Here is a 17756-nt window from a genome sequence, read left to right as displayed (position 1 = left end):
CCCACCTCAGCCTCCCAAATTGCTGGGATTACAGGCATGAGCCTCCGCTCCTGGCTGGGAGTCCAGTTTTTTTTCTGCTTATGTTAATGGATGCAAGAGCTGATAGATGGAAAAGTGTGGTAATAAAGTGGCAGTAAGCTTGAGTATCCAATACATTTAAACACTATTTTTTGAATTGAACCGAAATTGTTGTGCTGTGAAAATGAGAGAGTTTATCCAAAGAAAGATCTGGCTTGGCAAATAGGATGGATGGTGGTCCTCACCAGTTCGATGAGATCATGACCATGGGATCTCCATGATGAGATCAGTGTCATTATCGGAAATGGAAGAAAGACCAAAGTGCTCTCTCTCTCTCTCCACCATGTGAGGACAGAAGGAGAAGGTAGCAGTCTGCAAGACTAAGTGTGCCAGGCAGGAGTAGAAACAGGTTTTAGTGATCATTTAAACACCCAGGACAATGCACTACTCTTTGGGAGATGCTGTGCTTGGGTCTGATCACTGAGTTTTAAGATAGAGGGGGGTCCATGATGCTGACAGGGAACTCACTGGTGTGTTGAGTTTTAGCATCTGTGACTCTGAGATGCATATGAGGCCTTTGTAAATTTAAAAGTTGAGAGCAGAAAGTACAGGTTTGTATTTTAGAAGGAGATTTGGGAATAAATTTAGCTCTGGTTGATATAGATAAAATGTTAAGGTTTGTTGGCCAGAGTTGGTGTGTGTCTTGGGTGTTGGGCAAAGAACAGAGAACAGCCAAAGCTCTGCGAAGTCAATGTAAAGGGTGATTTCCTTCTTGGGCTCAAGTTTATGACCCAGCCTGGACCTAGCTTGGCTTCTCAGCTAGAGAAAAAGCATGATTCCATGTCACACACAGCTCCTGTCTTTGAAAAAGTCATAACAACTCTCAGACCCAACATGTAGGGCAAACTCTGGATTTTTCTCTTCAGTTTAATCTTTCCAGGGAAAATTGAGGAAAGAAATCTCTCTACTATTTGAACTTCATCAGAAGACTAATATGTTAATATTTTGACCATCAATATTTCCTTAGTCTACTCCTTACATAGATAATATGTCAAAGCATATTAACTTAGGAAATTGGATTCCCCTAACGATGAAATATTGACTGCAAGCGTTATTAATCTTTTCATATCACATTTCCTTCAAATGCTTTATACATCTTCAGGCAGACAAATAATAGTATTATAATGATTACAAGACCGATCATTACTCTTTTGCCAAAAAAACCAGCAACAAAAGACTAACTCAGTGGACCAACCTTTGTTTCTTCATTGTCTCTACCTTGATTTTGTCCTTTTATTTCCTCTTTCTTCTAATTCTGCTTCTGCTTCTTATTCCCTCCCTGGATTAGAACTTTACTTACCTAAACTACCAGTTAGGTTACCTTCTCAGAACCACTAAGGCAGCAGTTTGAGGTTGACAACTGAAGATTTAGGATTAGAAAAAAGAAACATGAATGAATTTCTGGTATTTTATTATATGGGTTTGTAAAGCAGGTAGAAAGACCTGAGAGTTAAGAGTTTGATTTGATAAATGAATTAGTTTGATAAGTCTTTCTAGATACTCTTTTTTGGTATCCTCCAGGGAGTTGATAGTGAGAGGCATTGGGAGTTCAATGGTAGAATTCTCGCCTCCCATGCGGGAGAAGCGGGTTCAATTCCCGGCCAATGCAATGGGTTTGTCTTTTTCACTTCTTCTCTGCAAAATTATACTCCATAACCAAATAGTGCATTTAGGGCCTTGGCCACCACAAAGTAAACTGCCAACACTCGTCAAAGTAGCGGCAAAAGACATTCAGGAGACTAACCCAGGACCCGTGCAGTTGTTGGACTCAACAAACGGCTTAGCAAAATGGCAAGCACGAAGTGTTTCTGGTGAGTCACTGCAGTTTTGATATTGGTACCTGTTACTTTCATCTATTCTCTGGGCGGATCCCTGCAAACCCAAAGAACCATCAGGTTCCTGATTCGCGTGCTGGACCTTGGGCTTACCGCTGAGTCACTATGGAGAGGATCAAGAAATGAAACTCCAGGAAGGAGAGAAGCTGCGGGCGGGGCAGCCACCTCAAAGGTCCAAGAGGCCTCGGCGGCCCAAAGAAAGGGGAGGTGTGTGGGGAAGAATCTGCGTGGAGATAAGAGGAGCGGCGGAGACTGGTCCTTGAGCAGAGGTGGCCAGTGGACCCTCGGGGCTGTACCCTAGACACCGTGGACCGAATTTGCTAACATCGTCAGCCACCGCGGCCTCCGCGTGTTTTGTGGGCCCATCGGTGTTCCGCGAGGGATTCCGTGTGTCTGGCAATGTATGTCAACAGGTGTTGGCCTGAAATTTGGCCGGGCACGGTGGCTCACGCTTGTAATCCCAGCACTGTGTGAGGCCGAGGCGGATGGATCGGTTGAGGTCAAGAGTTCACGACCATCCTGGCCAACATGGTGAAATTCGTCTCTACTAAAAATACACAATTTAGCCGAATGTGGTGCCATGCACCTGCTATTCCAACTACTTGGGAGGTTGAGGCAGGAGAATCGCTTGAACCTGGGAGGCCGAGGTTGCGGTGAGCCAAGATTGCCTGCTGCACTCCAGCCTGGACCCCACACATGGACTCCGGAAAAAAAAAAAAAGAAGGCAGAGGTGTAGATGGGACAACAAGATCTCCCAGCAGGCTTGTTGTAGAGGCAGTGGCCGGATCCTGAGAGATGAGACTTTTTAAAATTATGTAGCAGAGTAGGGAGAGAGTAACGGAGAAGTACGTGAAAGAGAGAAAAGCACGGAAATCTGCAGACGTCCAAGAATAAAGCATAGAAAATAGTGTGAGTGTTTTTACATTAAAAAAAAAATACATAAGAAGTACAATGGTTGTCAGCAGGCTTTGTGGTCATGTAGTGGTTAATACTTCTAGTTGTGGTTGCTGCAACCTGGGTTCTAATCTGAGTCACAGAAGTGTTTTGTATCCTGCGATTGTGGCTAATAGACTTGTCATTTGCTTCGCCTTTAATCCTAGCAGCCTCCAGAGAGCCGAGTAAACCGCTGGCCCAGAAGGGCACCAGCTTCTGGAGTTTAGCCCACAGTGCACAAACTAGGGGGCGGCCTGGCCAAAAGGAAAACTTGGACATGCTCGTAGTCTCACAACTGAGCAGAAAAAAATCCCGTAGGTGAAGCTGCTGCCTCTCAAGGACTCTTTGTCTGTAGCTTCCACTGATGACATAATGCGGTTATAGTCTTTCTGGTAGAGAAAACAGCTGTATCAGTGGGATTTTTAAAAAACACAAAATGAGAACGAGCTTTTAGTGAGTTTACAATAAAATCTAAACCAGTTGTCATGGTCGACACCGGCTTGCCTCCATTCCCCATCCACTGATTTTTATGAGAGCATAAAAATTCTCATAAAATGAGATTGTGCAAGGCACAATGGCTTTAGTGCACCTCTGCTGTTAAGACTACTATTACTATTATTAGTACTTTTGAGATGTAGTCTTGTTCTGTCATCCAGGCTGGAATGTCGTGGCTCAATCTCGGTTCACTGCAACCTCCATCTCCCGGGTTCAAGGAATAAGAACAGTAAATAAACTACAGTTCACATAAAGTGCACAAATCTTTAGTGCAATTTAATTTTGATAAATGTAATCACCATCCAGCTTAAGTTATAGAAAATTGCCATCGTCTGAGAAAGGCCTGTTAGAGCCCCTTTCCAGGCAATTCTCACCCTGTGTCCTCTTAATCACTATTCTGATGTCTATTCCCATAGGTTACAATCACCTGTTCTTAAAGTTCACATGAGTGAATGGACATATCTTTTGTATCTGGCCTTTTTTCTGCAGTTATGTTCATTATACTCATGAGATATATCCACGTAGTTCATGGATCACTTCTCAATTGTGGTGTTACTGAATTCTTGTGATGAATATTCTTATAACAGTCTTTTTGTGCACTTGAGATTCATGGAAGTACTTCAATTGCTGGGTCATGACCTGAGTATAAGTTTAACATTGGTATAAATTGCCAGTCTTCTAGAATGTTTTTTCACCAGCAATGACAGTTGAAGTGGCACCAAATTCTTGTCGGCATTTGGTGTACTAACTTTTTGAAATGTAGCTATGCTCTCAGACCAAACTGGCCAACATGGCAAAACCCCGTTTCTACCAAAAATACAAAAATTAGCCAGGCATGGTGGCATGCACCTGTAGTCCCAGCTACTCAGGAGGGGGAGGTTGCAGAGAGCCAAGATCGCACCGTTGCACTGCAGCTTGGGTGACAAAGAGTGAGACCCTGTCTCAGAAAATTAAAAAAGTAACCATACACTGATGAGTGGTTAGTGATGTCTCCGTGTGGAATTAATTTGTACTTGCCTAATGAGCAATACTATGAAGCATATTTTCTTATGGCTTCCAACATATAAGAAATTATCCTTTTCAAAGGCCTATTTGGATATTTTGCCCGATTTTATTTGGCTTAGCTTTATATTACTGATTTACGAAAGTTCTCTTATATATTCAGGAATTGAGTCATTTTTCAAATAAATATATTGCAAATGACTTTTCCCAGTCAGTGACTTGACTGACAACTGAAAGCTGTCAAGTGAAAAATCACACAATTTATAAATTTAGAAAGAAAGGAGATTTTATTTTTTATAAAGGGTTACAGCCTGCAAGGCATCCATTCTGACAGACTGGGAGCATACCCACCTGCTGAAACCTGAAAAGTAGGTCTCCAGGGAGGGGGGCGTGAAACAGGGATTTATGTTGATCTGGTTGGCCACATATACATATTCAACAGGGAATAGGAGGAGCTCTGAATATTCATGAAAGGATCCTGCTGCATGCATGCTGAGTAAACATGCCTGTTACATGCAACCGATATTCACTTTGGGGTGGAGAAACATTTCAATACATTATAATTAGGCCTTATGCTTCAATAGGTGAAGCAGGGACACAAAGCCAATCAAGTGCACAGCCTCTGTAAACTGTCCAGAACCAGTTCACAGTCAGTGGTCTCTTATCAAGAGAAAGTTACTGAAATCAGTCTCTTGTCCAATAAAAACTGTCGTTATGGCTTGTGTAGGGAGGGCTCAGCCAGTTTATGGTAATGGGTGAGCTGCAAGTGCTTATCTCAGCATTGCTTATCTCAAGGCCAGTGCTTGTTTAGCTAGAGAAAAAAAGGAAGAAGAAAGAAACCTGTGGCAATTAGAACATAGTTTATTCTTTAAGTTGAGGGGTGCATGACTTAACTTTGCCTCACATGGTCTTAGGTCTTGTTTATAATATAGTATCTTCCTATGGTAAGGAGTCTGTTATGTCAGTCTTATGATCTCTATTTTAACAATAATGCTGGTCAGTTGTGTCTAAACCACAAAAGGGAAAGAGTATAAGGACAGGTGTCTGACCTTCCAAATACTGGCCAGGAACTTAGTATTTAAGACTTCTCTGGGGTCTCCTTGACCAAGAAGGGGTCTGTCCAGTTGGTTGGGTGGCTTCGGATTTTAATTTCAGTTCTCAAAATATTTAGTTTGATGAAATTTTGCCATATTTTTTCTTTATTTTTAAAGCCTGTTCTATTCTATAAGAAATCTTTCTGCTCAGGATAGGGAATATATTCTCATCTCTCTATGTGTTCCAGAGTTTTAGTTTTAATTTTTAAATATATGACATCTAAAATTCTATTCCTAACCAAAACATTCTTGGGAGTTACCAAGGACAACTCCAAAAATCTTCCATAAATGGTCCTGAAAGAACTTAGTGGAATCCTGGGCTACAGGGCACAATGGCTTTAGTGCACCTCTACTGTTAGGACTATTCAGAAATTGTCTTTGTAAACCCATCAGGCTGTTTAAAAATCAGCAATTTAGGGCTTGCATGCAACATGCAGTTATGCAGCAGCTGTAGTGGCCCATAAAGCTTCTCTTCAACTGAAAGAGGCCTGAAACTCCAGGAGGGGCGAGAGGAGCCTCATTGAGCGAACGCAGCCCTCTGCCTGGCTGGCCCTGGTCAACAGGCTCAGAAGAGACCGATTTGGAGGACAGAACGAAAGAAAAGACCTAAAGGTTTCGAATCTCGTGATGTCAAGATGTTAAAGCCTAAATCCTAAGGTCTGACTGTAAGGGGGAGCGAGGGTGTCTCGAGCTGGATCGATCCTTGAGCCTTCACCTGGAGAGTCCTCTGCACAAGTTCAGAGAGCAGGACAACAGCGCACCAGTGGTTCTCAACAGGGGGCAGCTTCGCCCTCACACGCCTCTCCCATCCCCGCTGAGACGCTAGGCCACGACTGGGGGAAGCGGGAGGGAGAATGTTAACACCCTGGCATGTATCTAGTCAGCGGAGGCGACGGATGTTGCTAAACACCTTACAATCCACCGCGGGAGGGCCCCCCTCCACCCCGGGAGGGGCCCCCCTCCCCCACCCCATCCCCACCCCGAAGTAGCCATTCCGCTGAGGTGGAGAAACTTGCGTGTAGATCAATGCCCACGCACTTGGCCGATGGGAAATCACGAGTTGGTGACCAATTGGATCTTGGATCTGAGGAAAAAACTCCAGCGTCAGAGGGAACTCTCCAAGTTTTGCCCGGAGCAAACGGAAGGTGGCGTTGCCATCGCCTAAGACGGGAAAATGGTAGGCGTCACAGGTTGCAGGGGAAGGTGGGAGACCAGTTGAGGGCCCCGGAGCCTTCCTGGAAAGAGTTTCCCATGCAGCCCGTCTCGGTTTCCGCATCCGTCTGAGTCCTTTATGATCTTAGGGGTGCCGGGGTCTGGGTCCTTTATGATGCAGAGGGTATCCACGTCTCACCCCGGGCCCCTCCCCGCTCCCGCCTCCTCCTGGCAACCCTTTGCGCGGCTCCGGCCCTGGCGACCCGCAACAGTCTCTCCACTTGCTGCCTCCTCGCAAAGGCGCATCTCTAGGCCAGTGGTAAGCTGCGGCGGGGTCGCTGCAACTCGCGCCAGGACTCGGGACTCTGGCCTTGGTGCGCCCCGCGGAGCCCTCGATGTGTCGCCTGCAGGCTCTTTTTTTTTTTTTTTTTTTTGAAGAAAGCAGGGAAGCAATGGCCATGTGAGACGACTCCAGGAGCAAAGAGCGACCCTCACAAAGTCCAAGTCCTTCCAGAGCACAGGGAAACTGTCGCTTCAGACCGAAGAAGGGAGAGAAAGCAACCTCCCTTATCTTTCTGGTGGTCTAGTGGCTAGGATTCGAGTTTTCACCGCTGCGGCCCCGGTTCGATTCCCGGTCAGGGAATTGTTTTGTACTGGCCGCCTTCCCGCGGGAATCTTCCTTTATTACACTGTCAGCCGGCCTGCTCCAAGGGCCAGATGCAGAACAGCCTCCGCAGCGAGGGGCAAACCCGGGCGAAGTAGGGCAAGTCGTGGTGGACCACCTCTCACCACACACTGCTCCTATTTATGTCCGTGTCCGTCATCCGCAGACGCGGCTTTAGAGAGCGACTGAGCGTCTCGCTCAGGTGTACACAACAGTGCAGAGATGCCAGTCCCCGTGGAGGTGCACCCAATAAGCCCACCCTCTTTGCCACCGCCGCCACGAGGCGCCTATCTGGCCGAGGATGCGAATAATTAAGAGAGAGGCCAAGCCAAGTCGTGGCGTTTGTGTGTGCCCTGGACACGAGCACCGGCCCGTCAGCGGAGTCTCCTCACCCCCGTTCGCAGCTAACGTTCGCACCTTAGGCCTTCGGAAGAGGCGACTGGAGGCGATGCCTGCGAGGTTGGGAGAAGGGTGAGCAGCTGGTGAGGTCCTCGACGGCAGTCCCATTTGCTGATTGAGCGGTAGAGGGAGGCGATGTTCGCTGAGCCAACAAAGACAGCACGTGGAGTAGGCACAAACGGAAAACTGTTGCCGGTGCCCCAACAGAAGGCAGGTGTGAAAACCAGCACTAGGAAGTCGAAGTGATGGTCTCACAGTCAAATCCCACAAAGTCTGCACTCCAGCAAGCACTTGCGCACGCTTCCCATTTTCCATTCAGTACACTGTGAGCTCAGGGGAGAGCGGGAGCCAGGGAGGTGAAGTGCACAGACTGGGCAGAGGCGGCGGGCAGAACCGCGGGGGTGAGAGTGCGCGGTGGCTTGCAGGGCGGGAGCCGCTGCTGAAAGGCAGCCTGGGTTGTCTTGTAGGGTGACTGTAGGTGGAATCTTTGGCTGAGAGTAGTTTGGAAGAATGGCGAGGGGCGGCAGTGGGTAGGGTGGTGACCCTGAGAGTCAGGCCAGGACGAGGTGGCTGTGCTGTCCCTGCAGGGCCTGCGCTCATTCCCACTTACCTGGCAGGGGAGAGACTGGTCACGAAGGGGGTTCTCCCAGAGTGAAGCTTCTTCATCGCACTCTAGAGTTGCTGATGCCTGTGATTTCCTCAATGTGGGAAAGGGTGTTTGTGCTAGAAGAGGGTTGCCCTCTTTACCTAACATAAGGGGGTTCAAGACTGACATCGCCTGACGCCCACCCAAAAATGTTTACGTGGCTTCCTTGTCTCTTTTTTTCTGTTCTAAAGTCGCCTCATCCTCACACCCCCTCATTTTTTTCTTCCACACTGGAGAGTATCTCTCCCTCTAATTAAAAGTTCCACCAAATATTTGAAATATCTCAACCAGAAAGACTACAATGAATACATTATTTCATTCGTGGAAGCTACAGACCAGCTAGGTTGAAAGTTGCTTGATATTTTCTGCTAAACGGTGAGGCATAGAGCACTTCGACGGTTTCTCTTTGAGCCTTTGTTTATGTACTATTGGATTTCCTTCTTTTCCCCTGACCGTATGGCACTGTGGGTCCAGCCGTAAACCCTGCTTTCTGGCTTTCTGGCTGCAGATAAAGGCGGCAGCTGGTGCAGGAATTAAAGCAAACCAAAAGACACATGGGTTCGCCCAAGTGGGTCCAACGTTGAGTCTGACTGTACCAGGATTCCGATTAGAACAGAGGTTGCTGCAGGCACAACGCAGAGTACTAACCAGTATAGAATCCCAAAGCACCCCACACCTACGGCCTGTCGTTTTGCTTCCCCACCCATCTTTATTTATTTATATATATTTTTTGAGAGACAGAATTTCACTTTGTCGCCCAGGCTGGAGGGCAGGGGCGCGATCTCGGCTCACTGCTACCTCCGCCTCTCAGGTTCAAGCGATTCTCCTGCCTCAGCCTCCCGAGTAGCTGGGACTACAAGCCTGCGCCACCACGGCCAGATAATTTTTGTATTTTTAGTAGAGACGGGCTTCCACCATGTTGGCCCATCTTGTCTCGAACTCCTAACTTCAAGTGAGTGATCCACCCATCTCGGCCTCCCAAAGGGCTGGAATTACAGGCATGAGCCACCGCGCCCGGTCCCCCGATTTTTTTAAAAAATGTAAAAACATTTATGCGATTTCTACCTCTTTATTCTTGGGCAGCTATAAGTTCTTGTGATTTTCTCTCACGTCTTCTCCTCTCCATTCTGATACATGTCCCATCTTCTCTGCATCCAGCCGGTGCCCTCTGCACGGGCATCCTGGGCTGTCCTATTGTCTCGTCCTGGTCTCCCTCCTCCTTTTCACCTTTTCCCTTTTGACTCCCTTGCCTCTTCCCCCCCACCCCGCCCCACCGACCCGATCTACTGAAGTCGAATTGAGTGAGGGGAGAGCAAGGGGGAGAAGATGATTGCCTGAAGGCGGCCCAAGAAAACAGAAAGAGCTACTATGAGAGCCGTCGGGGCGTTTGGCTTCCCTTAGGCCCTACTAGGCTCAGGCGGGGGTCTCAGATCCAGGCATTTCCGGAGGCACTGGCTTATGAAGCAGGCGAGGGTCAATGCAGGTTGAAGGCCATTCAGCTGCCCTTCTGGCTTCAGAGTCAGGCAATGTAGGCATTTCTAACGCGCAACAACACGATTAGTCGACCCGCCCTCTCCGGGTTTCCAAAGCTTTGTAGTCTTCACACTTGTCCTGCAGAAAGCGAATGGCAATCCCTAGAGTTAGTGATGGTTTAATCTATGTTGAGATGAAAGTGAATGCTTAATCTGTTTTGTTGAAGGTGAGTAAGTGAAGTCGTCTCTGTGGCGCAATCGGTTAGAGCTTTTTGGCTGTTAACCAGGATGTTGGTGGTTCGAGCCCATCCAGGGATGTCCTTTTAAATGGTATTTGTGGCCAGTCACGGTGGCTCACGCCTATTAATCCCAACGCTTTGATAGGCCGACGTAAGGAAGCCTCACTGGAGCTCAGAAGTTCCAGACCTCATGAACTTCTGTGAGAATCCCATCTCATTTAAAAAAAAAAAAAAATTGCAGTTGTTTCTCCTCAGGCCTATCACTGTATTTAAAAGTGAGAGAGTGTTCACTTATCCTTGTGTCTTGTGCATCCCATGAGAACACAAAGCAAAACGTGCCTCTCCAAGCCTCCTAAAAAATAAGATCCCTCCAGAAAAAAACTAGGTTGTATGTATGGGAACCTGAAAGTGTATGAAGAAAGAAACTTCAAAAATTCCGCCTTGCTTTCCACAGTCTGCCTTCAAGTGGTATCATACCTCTTCACATTACTCCTCTCCCTGCCTTTATGCTATTGTCATGCATTTTACTTTACACGTGTTATAAACCTTACAATCCATCTTTATTACTTTTGTTTAAACTGTCAGATGTGTTTTTGTTTGGTTTTGGGTTTTTGTTGTTGTTGTTTTTAAGAAGAGTCTCGCTCTATCAGCCAGGCTGGAGTGCAGTGGCACAATCTTGACTCATTGCAACTTCTGCTTCCTGGGTTCAAGCGATTCTCCTGCCTCAGCCTCCTGAGTAGCAGGGATAACAGGCGTAGGCCACCACACCGGACTAATTTTTGTATTTTTAGTAGAGAGGGGGTGGTTCACTATATTGGCCAGGCTGGTCTTGAACTCCTGACGTCAAATGATCCGCCTGCCTCGGCCTCCCAAAGTGCTGGGATTACAGGGTGAGCCGCCACAGCCAGCTAGTCAGATGTTAAAATTATAAATTTGCCTATGTAGATGTCATTTTTAGTGTCTTTTTTTTTTTTTTTTTTTTTTTTTCATCCATATTTTCAGCCGGTGTCAGTTTCCTTCTGCCTGGAGGACTCCTTTAACTTTTTTTTTTTTTTTTTTTTTTTTTTTGGGGGGGTTTCGCTTTTTTTGCCCAGGCTGGAGTGCAATGACACAATCTCAGCTCCCTGCAACATCTGCCTCCCAGGTTCAAGCAATTCTCCTGCCTCAGCCTCCCATATAGCTGGGATTACAGGCATGCACCACCATGCCCGGCTAATTTTTGTATTTTTACTGAAGACGGGGTTTCACCATGTTGACCAGGTTGGTCTCAAACTCCAACCTCAGGTGATCTGCCCGCCTCGGCCTCCCAAAGTGCTGGGATTACAGGCTTGAGCCACTGCTCCTGGCTGTCCTCTTTCTTAATTCTAACATCATGTTAGGTCTGGTTCAATTTTGATTAACTGATTATTTCCCTTCTTTATGGGTCATCGTTTCCTGGCTCTTTGCATACGTGATATTCTTTAATTGGATGCTGGACATTGTGAAGTTTACCATCTTGCACACTAGCTATTTTTAAATTCCTTTTTTTCCCTTGTCAGCAGGAAAGTTATATTTTATAATTCCTATAAATCATCTTGAATTTTTTCCGGGGTGCACTTAAGTGACCTGTAAACAGTTGGATCCTTTTGGATCTTGCTTTTATGAACTTTTACGTGGTTCAGGAGTAGTGCTCAGTCCAGGGCTGATTATATCCCATTACAAAAGCATTATGAATTATGAATAATTCCAGTCTGGCTGGTGTGAACAGATACTGTTTTCTGCACTGTGTGAGTACCGGATGCCATTCCATGATTTTCTTGGATGTTTCTTTCCCTGGTACTAGTCAGCTACTCTTTTCACAATCATGCACTGACTAGTGCTCTGCTGAATACTGGTGGCAGAACCTGTACATACGCCCAGATTCTCTCTCTGCTCAGCCCTCTTCTCACTGGATCTTTGTCCTATGAACTCTGTCTTGCTCTCCCCAGACACTTAGCTTCACTTCCTCAATTCAGGGAGTCTGCCACCGATCCTTTTCTTTGTGCCTAGCCTGGAAACAATTCTGCACCAGGCTGGCATTCCCTTCCATCCCAGATGGAACTGGGAGTTCAGTGTAACTGAAAACAGCTGGGCCATTACATTCAGTTTGAACCAGTTGATTTGCATGTCTGTAAAAGAGTCTGGAAAATGAACCCTAGGCCTAATGTGAATGATGAACAAAATCAGATCTAGAAGTATTGAATGTATCATAAGCTAAGGAGAATTTTTTGAACTAGCAGCATTAGTGATTCAGGTGGAATGTTTTTCTCTTCCCTAGGTTCCGTTTCTGGCCAAAGCATGTAGTTTTTTTTGTTGTTGTTGTTGTTGTTTTCTTACTGTCAACATAACCTCATTTGTTGCATCTGTTGGAGTCTTTATTACTCAGGTGAGTCTGGCCTACATAGAGATTCAGCAGCCAGGTGCAGGGCCACTGTGAGCTGAGGAAATGTGAGAAAGAAAAATCCCATTGGCTCCTTTTTTTTGAAGAGTCTCACTCTATTGCTCAGGCTGGAGTGCAGTGGTATGATCTATGATCTCTGCTCACTGCAACCTCGGCTCACTGTGACCCCTGCCTCCCAGGTTCAAGCAATTCTCCTGCCTCAGCCTCCCCAGTAGCTGGGGTTACAGGCACCTGCCACCACGCCCAGCTAATTTTTGTACTTTTAGTAGAGACAGGGTTTCACCATGTTGGCCAGGCTGGTCTCGAACTCCTGACTTCAGGCCATCCACCCACCCATCTCCCAAAGTGCTGGGATTACAGGCGTGAGCCACCGCACCAGGCCCCATTGGCATTTTTGGAATAAAAGATGGTAATACGTTGTCTCCTCATCAACGTGTCTGCCTTGGGGGCAGGGTTGTGATACTGGAGGAATTAGTGCTTGGCCTGAAGGGCAGCAACAACCCCTCCAGCCCACCCCATTCAGCTTCCAGATTGGGAGGTAAGTTCTGGTGTGTATCTATGGGTTTCTAACCTTTAGAACTAGTAACCTTTTCACAATCATCTGTACTGGTACCCCGTCTACCAGTAACTTTAAGCAGTACCCTAGACTGAGTTAAGCCAAATATTTCCATAGTAAATTTTATTTTTGACTATTAGTTTCCACATAGGTTCCAAGGATGAATTTGAAAGAACAGATTGTTGATGGGGTAGGAGTTATAGAGTAGATACTGAGTAATGTGACCTTACTTCTCTTTCAGGTACACCAATTTTCTTTCACGTACACCAACTTTCTTTGCATACTTTGTCACTGTTAATACTGGGGATGAACCTATAAGTGAGAAAACACTCCAAGAAAGGATATATGGAAAGTGGAAAGGCATAGATGATGTCTCAGGAAGAATGTTAGTGAGGAATCTGTTTTGGTCAAATGCATGGTGTATATTCTTTATTTATAAAGTTTAGAGATAAGGCCATTCAAAAATATATTGAGATAGAAAATAAAACTCTTGGTTCTCATCCCATTTCAAAATTTTATTAAACATTTGCCTAAGCAGAACAGCAAATATTGATAGGAATTTAGTTATTTGTAAAGGACTTCAAGCCCCTAAATCAAGTGTTTCTAAAATTAAAATCAAAAGTTTAGCTAGTGAGATAATGGAGGAGACTATTTGATAACCAGAAACGATAAATAATATAGCAATATTTTTTATGGAATTTTTTGCTCTACATTCAGAGAATAATGTCAGAGAGATTTTTCATCCCAAAATGTTGAAGCAGAGTGTTAATATCACAGGGTAGGTAAATATTAAGCTAACGAGTTTTGAAAATCCCTGGAATCAAATATCATCTACTTGAGACTTTTGAAATGATTTAGATAATAAAGTGATATCATTGGTCATTGATTTTTTTCAACAGGGTTTGAAACACTTAATATATGTTGGGTATCATGGTATGTGTTCGAGATGCAGTTTCTGTTATCTGGTGAGTTATAGTTTGTAGAGTCAAAGATAATCTTATAATAGTAGTTTGTGGCAAGACAAGTAAGATTCTAGTGACTACTCAGGAAATTAAAAAAAAAAAGTAGTGCAGCATGATTAGGAAACTGTAGGAAGAATTCTATGAATAAAGTCATTTTAAATGAAAAGTAAAAGGAGACCACAAAATTAAAAGCAGAAAAACAGTAAGTATAAAGCAGAGACTATTTCCAGATACAGAAAGCAGTATGAAAAATGACTTGATTGTGTAAAAATTCTTACTGCTGAAGTACATATGAAGGAATCTATAATGGCAGTTATGAGTGAAAAGATGAAACTGGGAAAAGTGTGAAAGACCTAGAATATTTGATAGATAACTGAGAGTCAGTTGGTTTGGTAATATGATAGGATTTGTTCTATAGAAAGACAATTCTGCTGCTATTATGGAGGATTACTCAGAGTGGAAGAGAGAATCTTGGCAGTTCACTTATATTACTATAGTCCCAGCAAATGACAATTACTTGCAAAAAAAGAATAATGAATCCTAAAAGTGAACAAAAATAGATTGAATGTGGAGGATTAGAAAAATGGTGAGTTTAAATATGTCTTAGAAATTTATAGCTTAGATGGCTTAAGAGTATTTTGAAACTACTTATTGAGATACAGAATCTAGATAAAAGAACACATTTAGGCAAGAGGTAGCACAGAATAAGAATGCTTTGATTAAAATGTATGTAATTCAGTACCAGCAATGATAAATATATTGGACGCCTTAGGGAAGGTATCTGAGCCCACTTTAGAGGCAGCTCTTTGGAATGACAGCCTTTTGGGCCTCCAAGCCAGGTACATCAAGGATAGGACATAAAACAATGGGCAACAAGTGAATGCTGAAGCAAAACTAAATGATTCTAGCCATGTCTTTTCTGTAAGGAGAAATCAGGCCTATAATCCTGAAAGAGTCTGTAGAGTAATCATAAAGCTAGTCCTAAAACAATAGCAATAGTTCAAAACCAATTTATGTTTAACAAATGAATACATAAAAATTGGTTATATAATTAGTTGTAAAAGGGAACAGTGCTCTTTAAGTAACACAAAGATAAATGGATGTTTCTCTAGATGGAAAAGGTATTAAAAACAGTAGAAAGGTGAATCATCAGACAATGGTGTTATAGCTTATTCATGCTATCCCTTATTGATATATGTATCAGTAATCAGGATAAAAGTGTGACCATTGAAAATAATAATTAATATAAAGGATTTTATAACATTAGGTTACAAGAATCCTCTCTAGTCTGCAGGGAATATATTCCAAGACTCCATTGTATGCCTGGAACTGTGAATAGTACTACTGAACCCTAAATATACTATGATTTTTTTTTCTATAATACATGCCCATGATAAGGCTTAATTTATAAATTAGGAATAGCAAGATATTAACAACAATAACTAATAATAAAATAGATCAATAATAACATTATATCAGCATCACTACTCTTGCACTTTGGAGTCATTATTAAGGAAAATAAAGGTTACTTGAGCACAAGCTTGGTGATACCATGACAGTTGATCTGATAACTAGACGGCTTCTGAGTGACTAATGGGTAATAGCATATACAGTCTGGATACACTGCACAAAGGTGAAATTTCAACATGATACGCAGAAGGGCACACAACTTAAAACTTATGAGTTGTTTATTTCTGGAATTTTCCATTTGATATTTTTGGATTGCAGTTGACTTTTGTACTTGAAACTGACCTGGGTACTAGAAACCAATGAAAGCAATACTTTGGATAAGGAGGAACTACTCTATTAAAAAATTAGATGGGATCTATATGAGTCTCCAAGTAGGGGACCTGATGGATAGGCTTTATTTGAGCAAATCACTGTACACTTCCTATGAACATTTGTCCCCAGATTCACTGCTAAAATCAGCAGCAGAAAAATAGCAGTTTGAATGCATATCAATTTAGAAGATCTTCTCGTTACATTTACAACTCTTTTTTCTCTCCCATGCTTGTTGTTTCTCATTCAAACAAGGCTGGCATGGCTACTTTATGAGAGTAAGTCTCCCTGAATTTTAAGTTCCAAAGATCTCTGGGTCTGATCGTATTGGCTTTATTCCATGGGATCAACTCTTCATGGCTAATTCCTCCTCTGTCACTGAGTTCCTACTGCTGGACTTCTCCAGCCTTGGGAAATTGCAGCTTGTCCTCTTTGCGGTCTTTCTCTGCCTCTACTTGATTATATGGAGTGGACACATCATCATCATCTCAGTCATTCACTTGGATCACAGCTTCCACACACCCATGTACTTCTTTCTGGGTATTCTTTCTATCTTGGAAATCTTCTACACAATCGTTATCCTGCCCAAGATGCTTATCAACTTATTCTCTGAACTCAGGACACTCTCCTTTGTAAGCTGTGCCACCCAGATGTTCTTCTTCATTGGTTTTGCTGTCACTAACTGTCTGCTTCTGGGAGTGATGGGTTATGATCATTATGCTGCCATCTGCCAGCCTTTGCACTACACTGTTCTCATGAGCTGGAGAGTATGTGGACAACTGGTAGCAACTTGCATTATTAGTGGCTTCCTAATACATCAGGTGTATTAGGTCTTTAGCCTTCCTTTCTGTGGCTCCAACTTTGATCTTTAGCCTTCCTTTTTGTGGCTCCAACAAGGTCAACCACTAGTTTTGTGATATTTCACCAGTTATCCGACTCGCCTCTGCTGACAGCTACATCAATGAACTGGTCATCTTCATCTTTGGGGTCTTGGTGCTTGTTATGTCCTTGATATTTATTTGCGTTTCTTATGGATTCATTGTCTACACCATCCTGAAGATCCCATCAGCTGAAGGCAAGCAAACAGCCTTCTCCACCTGTGCTTCCCATCTCATTGTAGTCATTGTCCATTATGGTTGTGCTTCCTTTGTCTACTTGCGGCCCTCAGCCAAATATACATCGGACAAAGCTAGGCTGGTGACAGTGACCTATACCATCATCACCCCACTGTTGAACCCCATGGTATACAGTCTCAAGAACAAAGATGGGCAGCTGGCTATTCAGAAACTGATTGGAAAGTCTGGGTTTTCTCTTAAGACTCTATAATCAGAATACTTTCTAAGAGTATGGACACCATTAGACCAATTGTGTCACGATTATTTAAATCATGAGATTATCTATCTAACTGTGAAGCCTCAGATAAGTTGTTTGACATTTGGGGCCTTCATGTTCTATGTATAGCAGAGATAGCAATATTTTCTTCCTGGAGTCATTGTAATTAAGAGAGATTACAAAATATCTAGCAATAAAACATAACTCTCCTCCTCTTTCTCTTCTTCCTCTGGATTTATAGTCCTCAAAAAGGTCTTAGCGGCCAACATTTTTTTGCCCTATATTTGTCTTGTTTGACCGAAGTCTCTGATTGTACTCTGTTTAAGGTTATGTCCAGCTTAAAATGAGGTGTCGAGGCCTGAAGGTGGCTTAGATCTAGTGGTATGACATGGCAGGGAAAACTACCATGTAGGTAATTAGATGATTTAAAATTGGACACTGGTTAGGTCATGACTAAAGCTTTGACTCTTCTCTGAATCTAAATTCTAATACATGGAAAGTAGGGGTAATGTAATTTTCGTGTTCTACTTCACGGGGGTTTTATTTGTATCTTATAAACTGTATAAAAGAAAGTGTAAAAGAAGTGCAAAATGTGAAACTATATACAATGTAGAACTCATATCAAACAACCTTTGCATAACGGAGAGGATTTTTTGTCTTTCAAGTTCTTCAAAACAGGTATTTTGGGATAGCTTTTCT

At 43.7% G+C, this 17756-nt stretch overlaps 1 protein-coding gene, 1 non-coding gene and 3 pseudogenes across 3 annotated transcripts; all 5 read left to right on the top strand.

Moving 5' to 3' along the window:
* The first annotated feature begins 1616 nt into the window (after positions 1–1616).
* Positions 1617–1687, top strand: TRNAG-CCC. The gene has a single exon. It is a non-coding gene; the product is annotated as a tRNA-Gly (tRNA).
* Positions 1688–6482: 4795 nt separating this feature from the next.
* Positions 6483–7183, top strand: LOC111543921 (annotated as a pseudogene).
* LOC116418871 lies at positions 6792–8640 on the top strand. Of its 2 annotated transcripts, none has more exons than XM_031935961.1 (2): positions 6792–7724; positions 8329–8640. In XM_031935961.1, exons 1-2 carry the CDS (start codon positions 7555–7557, stop codon positions 8432–8434), a joined length of 276 nt encoding a protein of 91 aa, XP_031791821.1. In that variant the 5' UTR covers positions 6792–7554; the 3' UTR covers positions 8435–8640. The 2 variants fall into 2 exon arrangements, with proteins under 2 accessions (XP_031791821.1, XP_031791820.1); XM_031935960.1 differs by having other exon boundaries at positions 8270–8640.
* On the top strand, positions 8255–8396 carry LOC111544015 (annotated as a pseudogene).
* A 7441-nt stretch (positions 8641–16081) lies between the features above and the next one.
* LOC111543920 lies at positions 16082–17051 on the top strand (annotated as a pseudogene).
* Positions 17052–17756: the final 705 nt, after the last annotated feature.

The sequence above is a fragment of the Piliocolobus tephrosceles genome, chromosome 1 (assembly GCF_002776525.5).
Source record: "Piliocolobus tephrosceles isolate RC106 chromosome 1, ASM277652v3, whole genome shotgun sequence".
NCBI lineage: Eukaryota > Metazoa > Chordata > Mammalia > Primates > Cercopithecidae > Piliocolobus > Piliocolobus tephrosceles.
The sequence above is the reverse complement of the archived record's forward strand: the minus strand, read 5'-3'. Positions and strand labels throughout refer to the sequence as shown.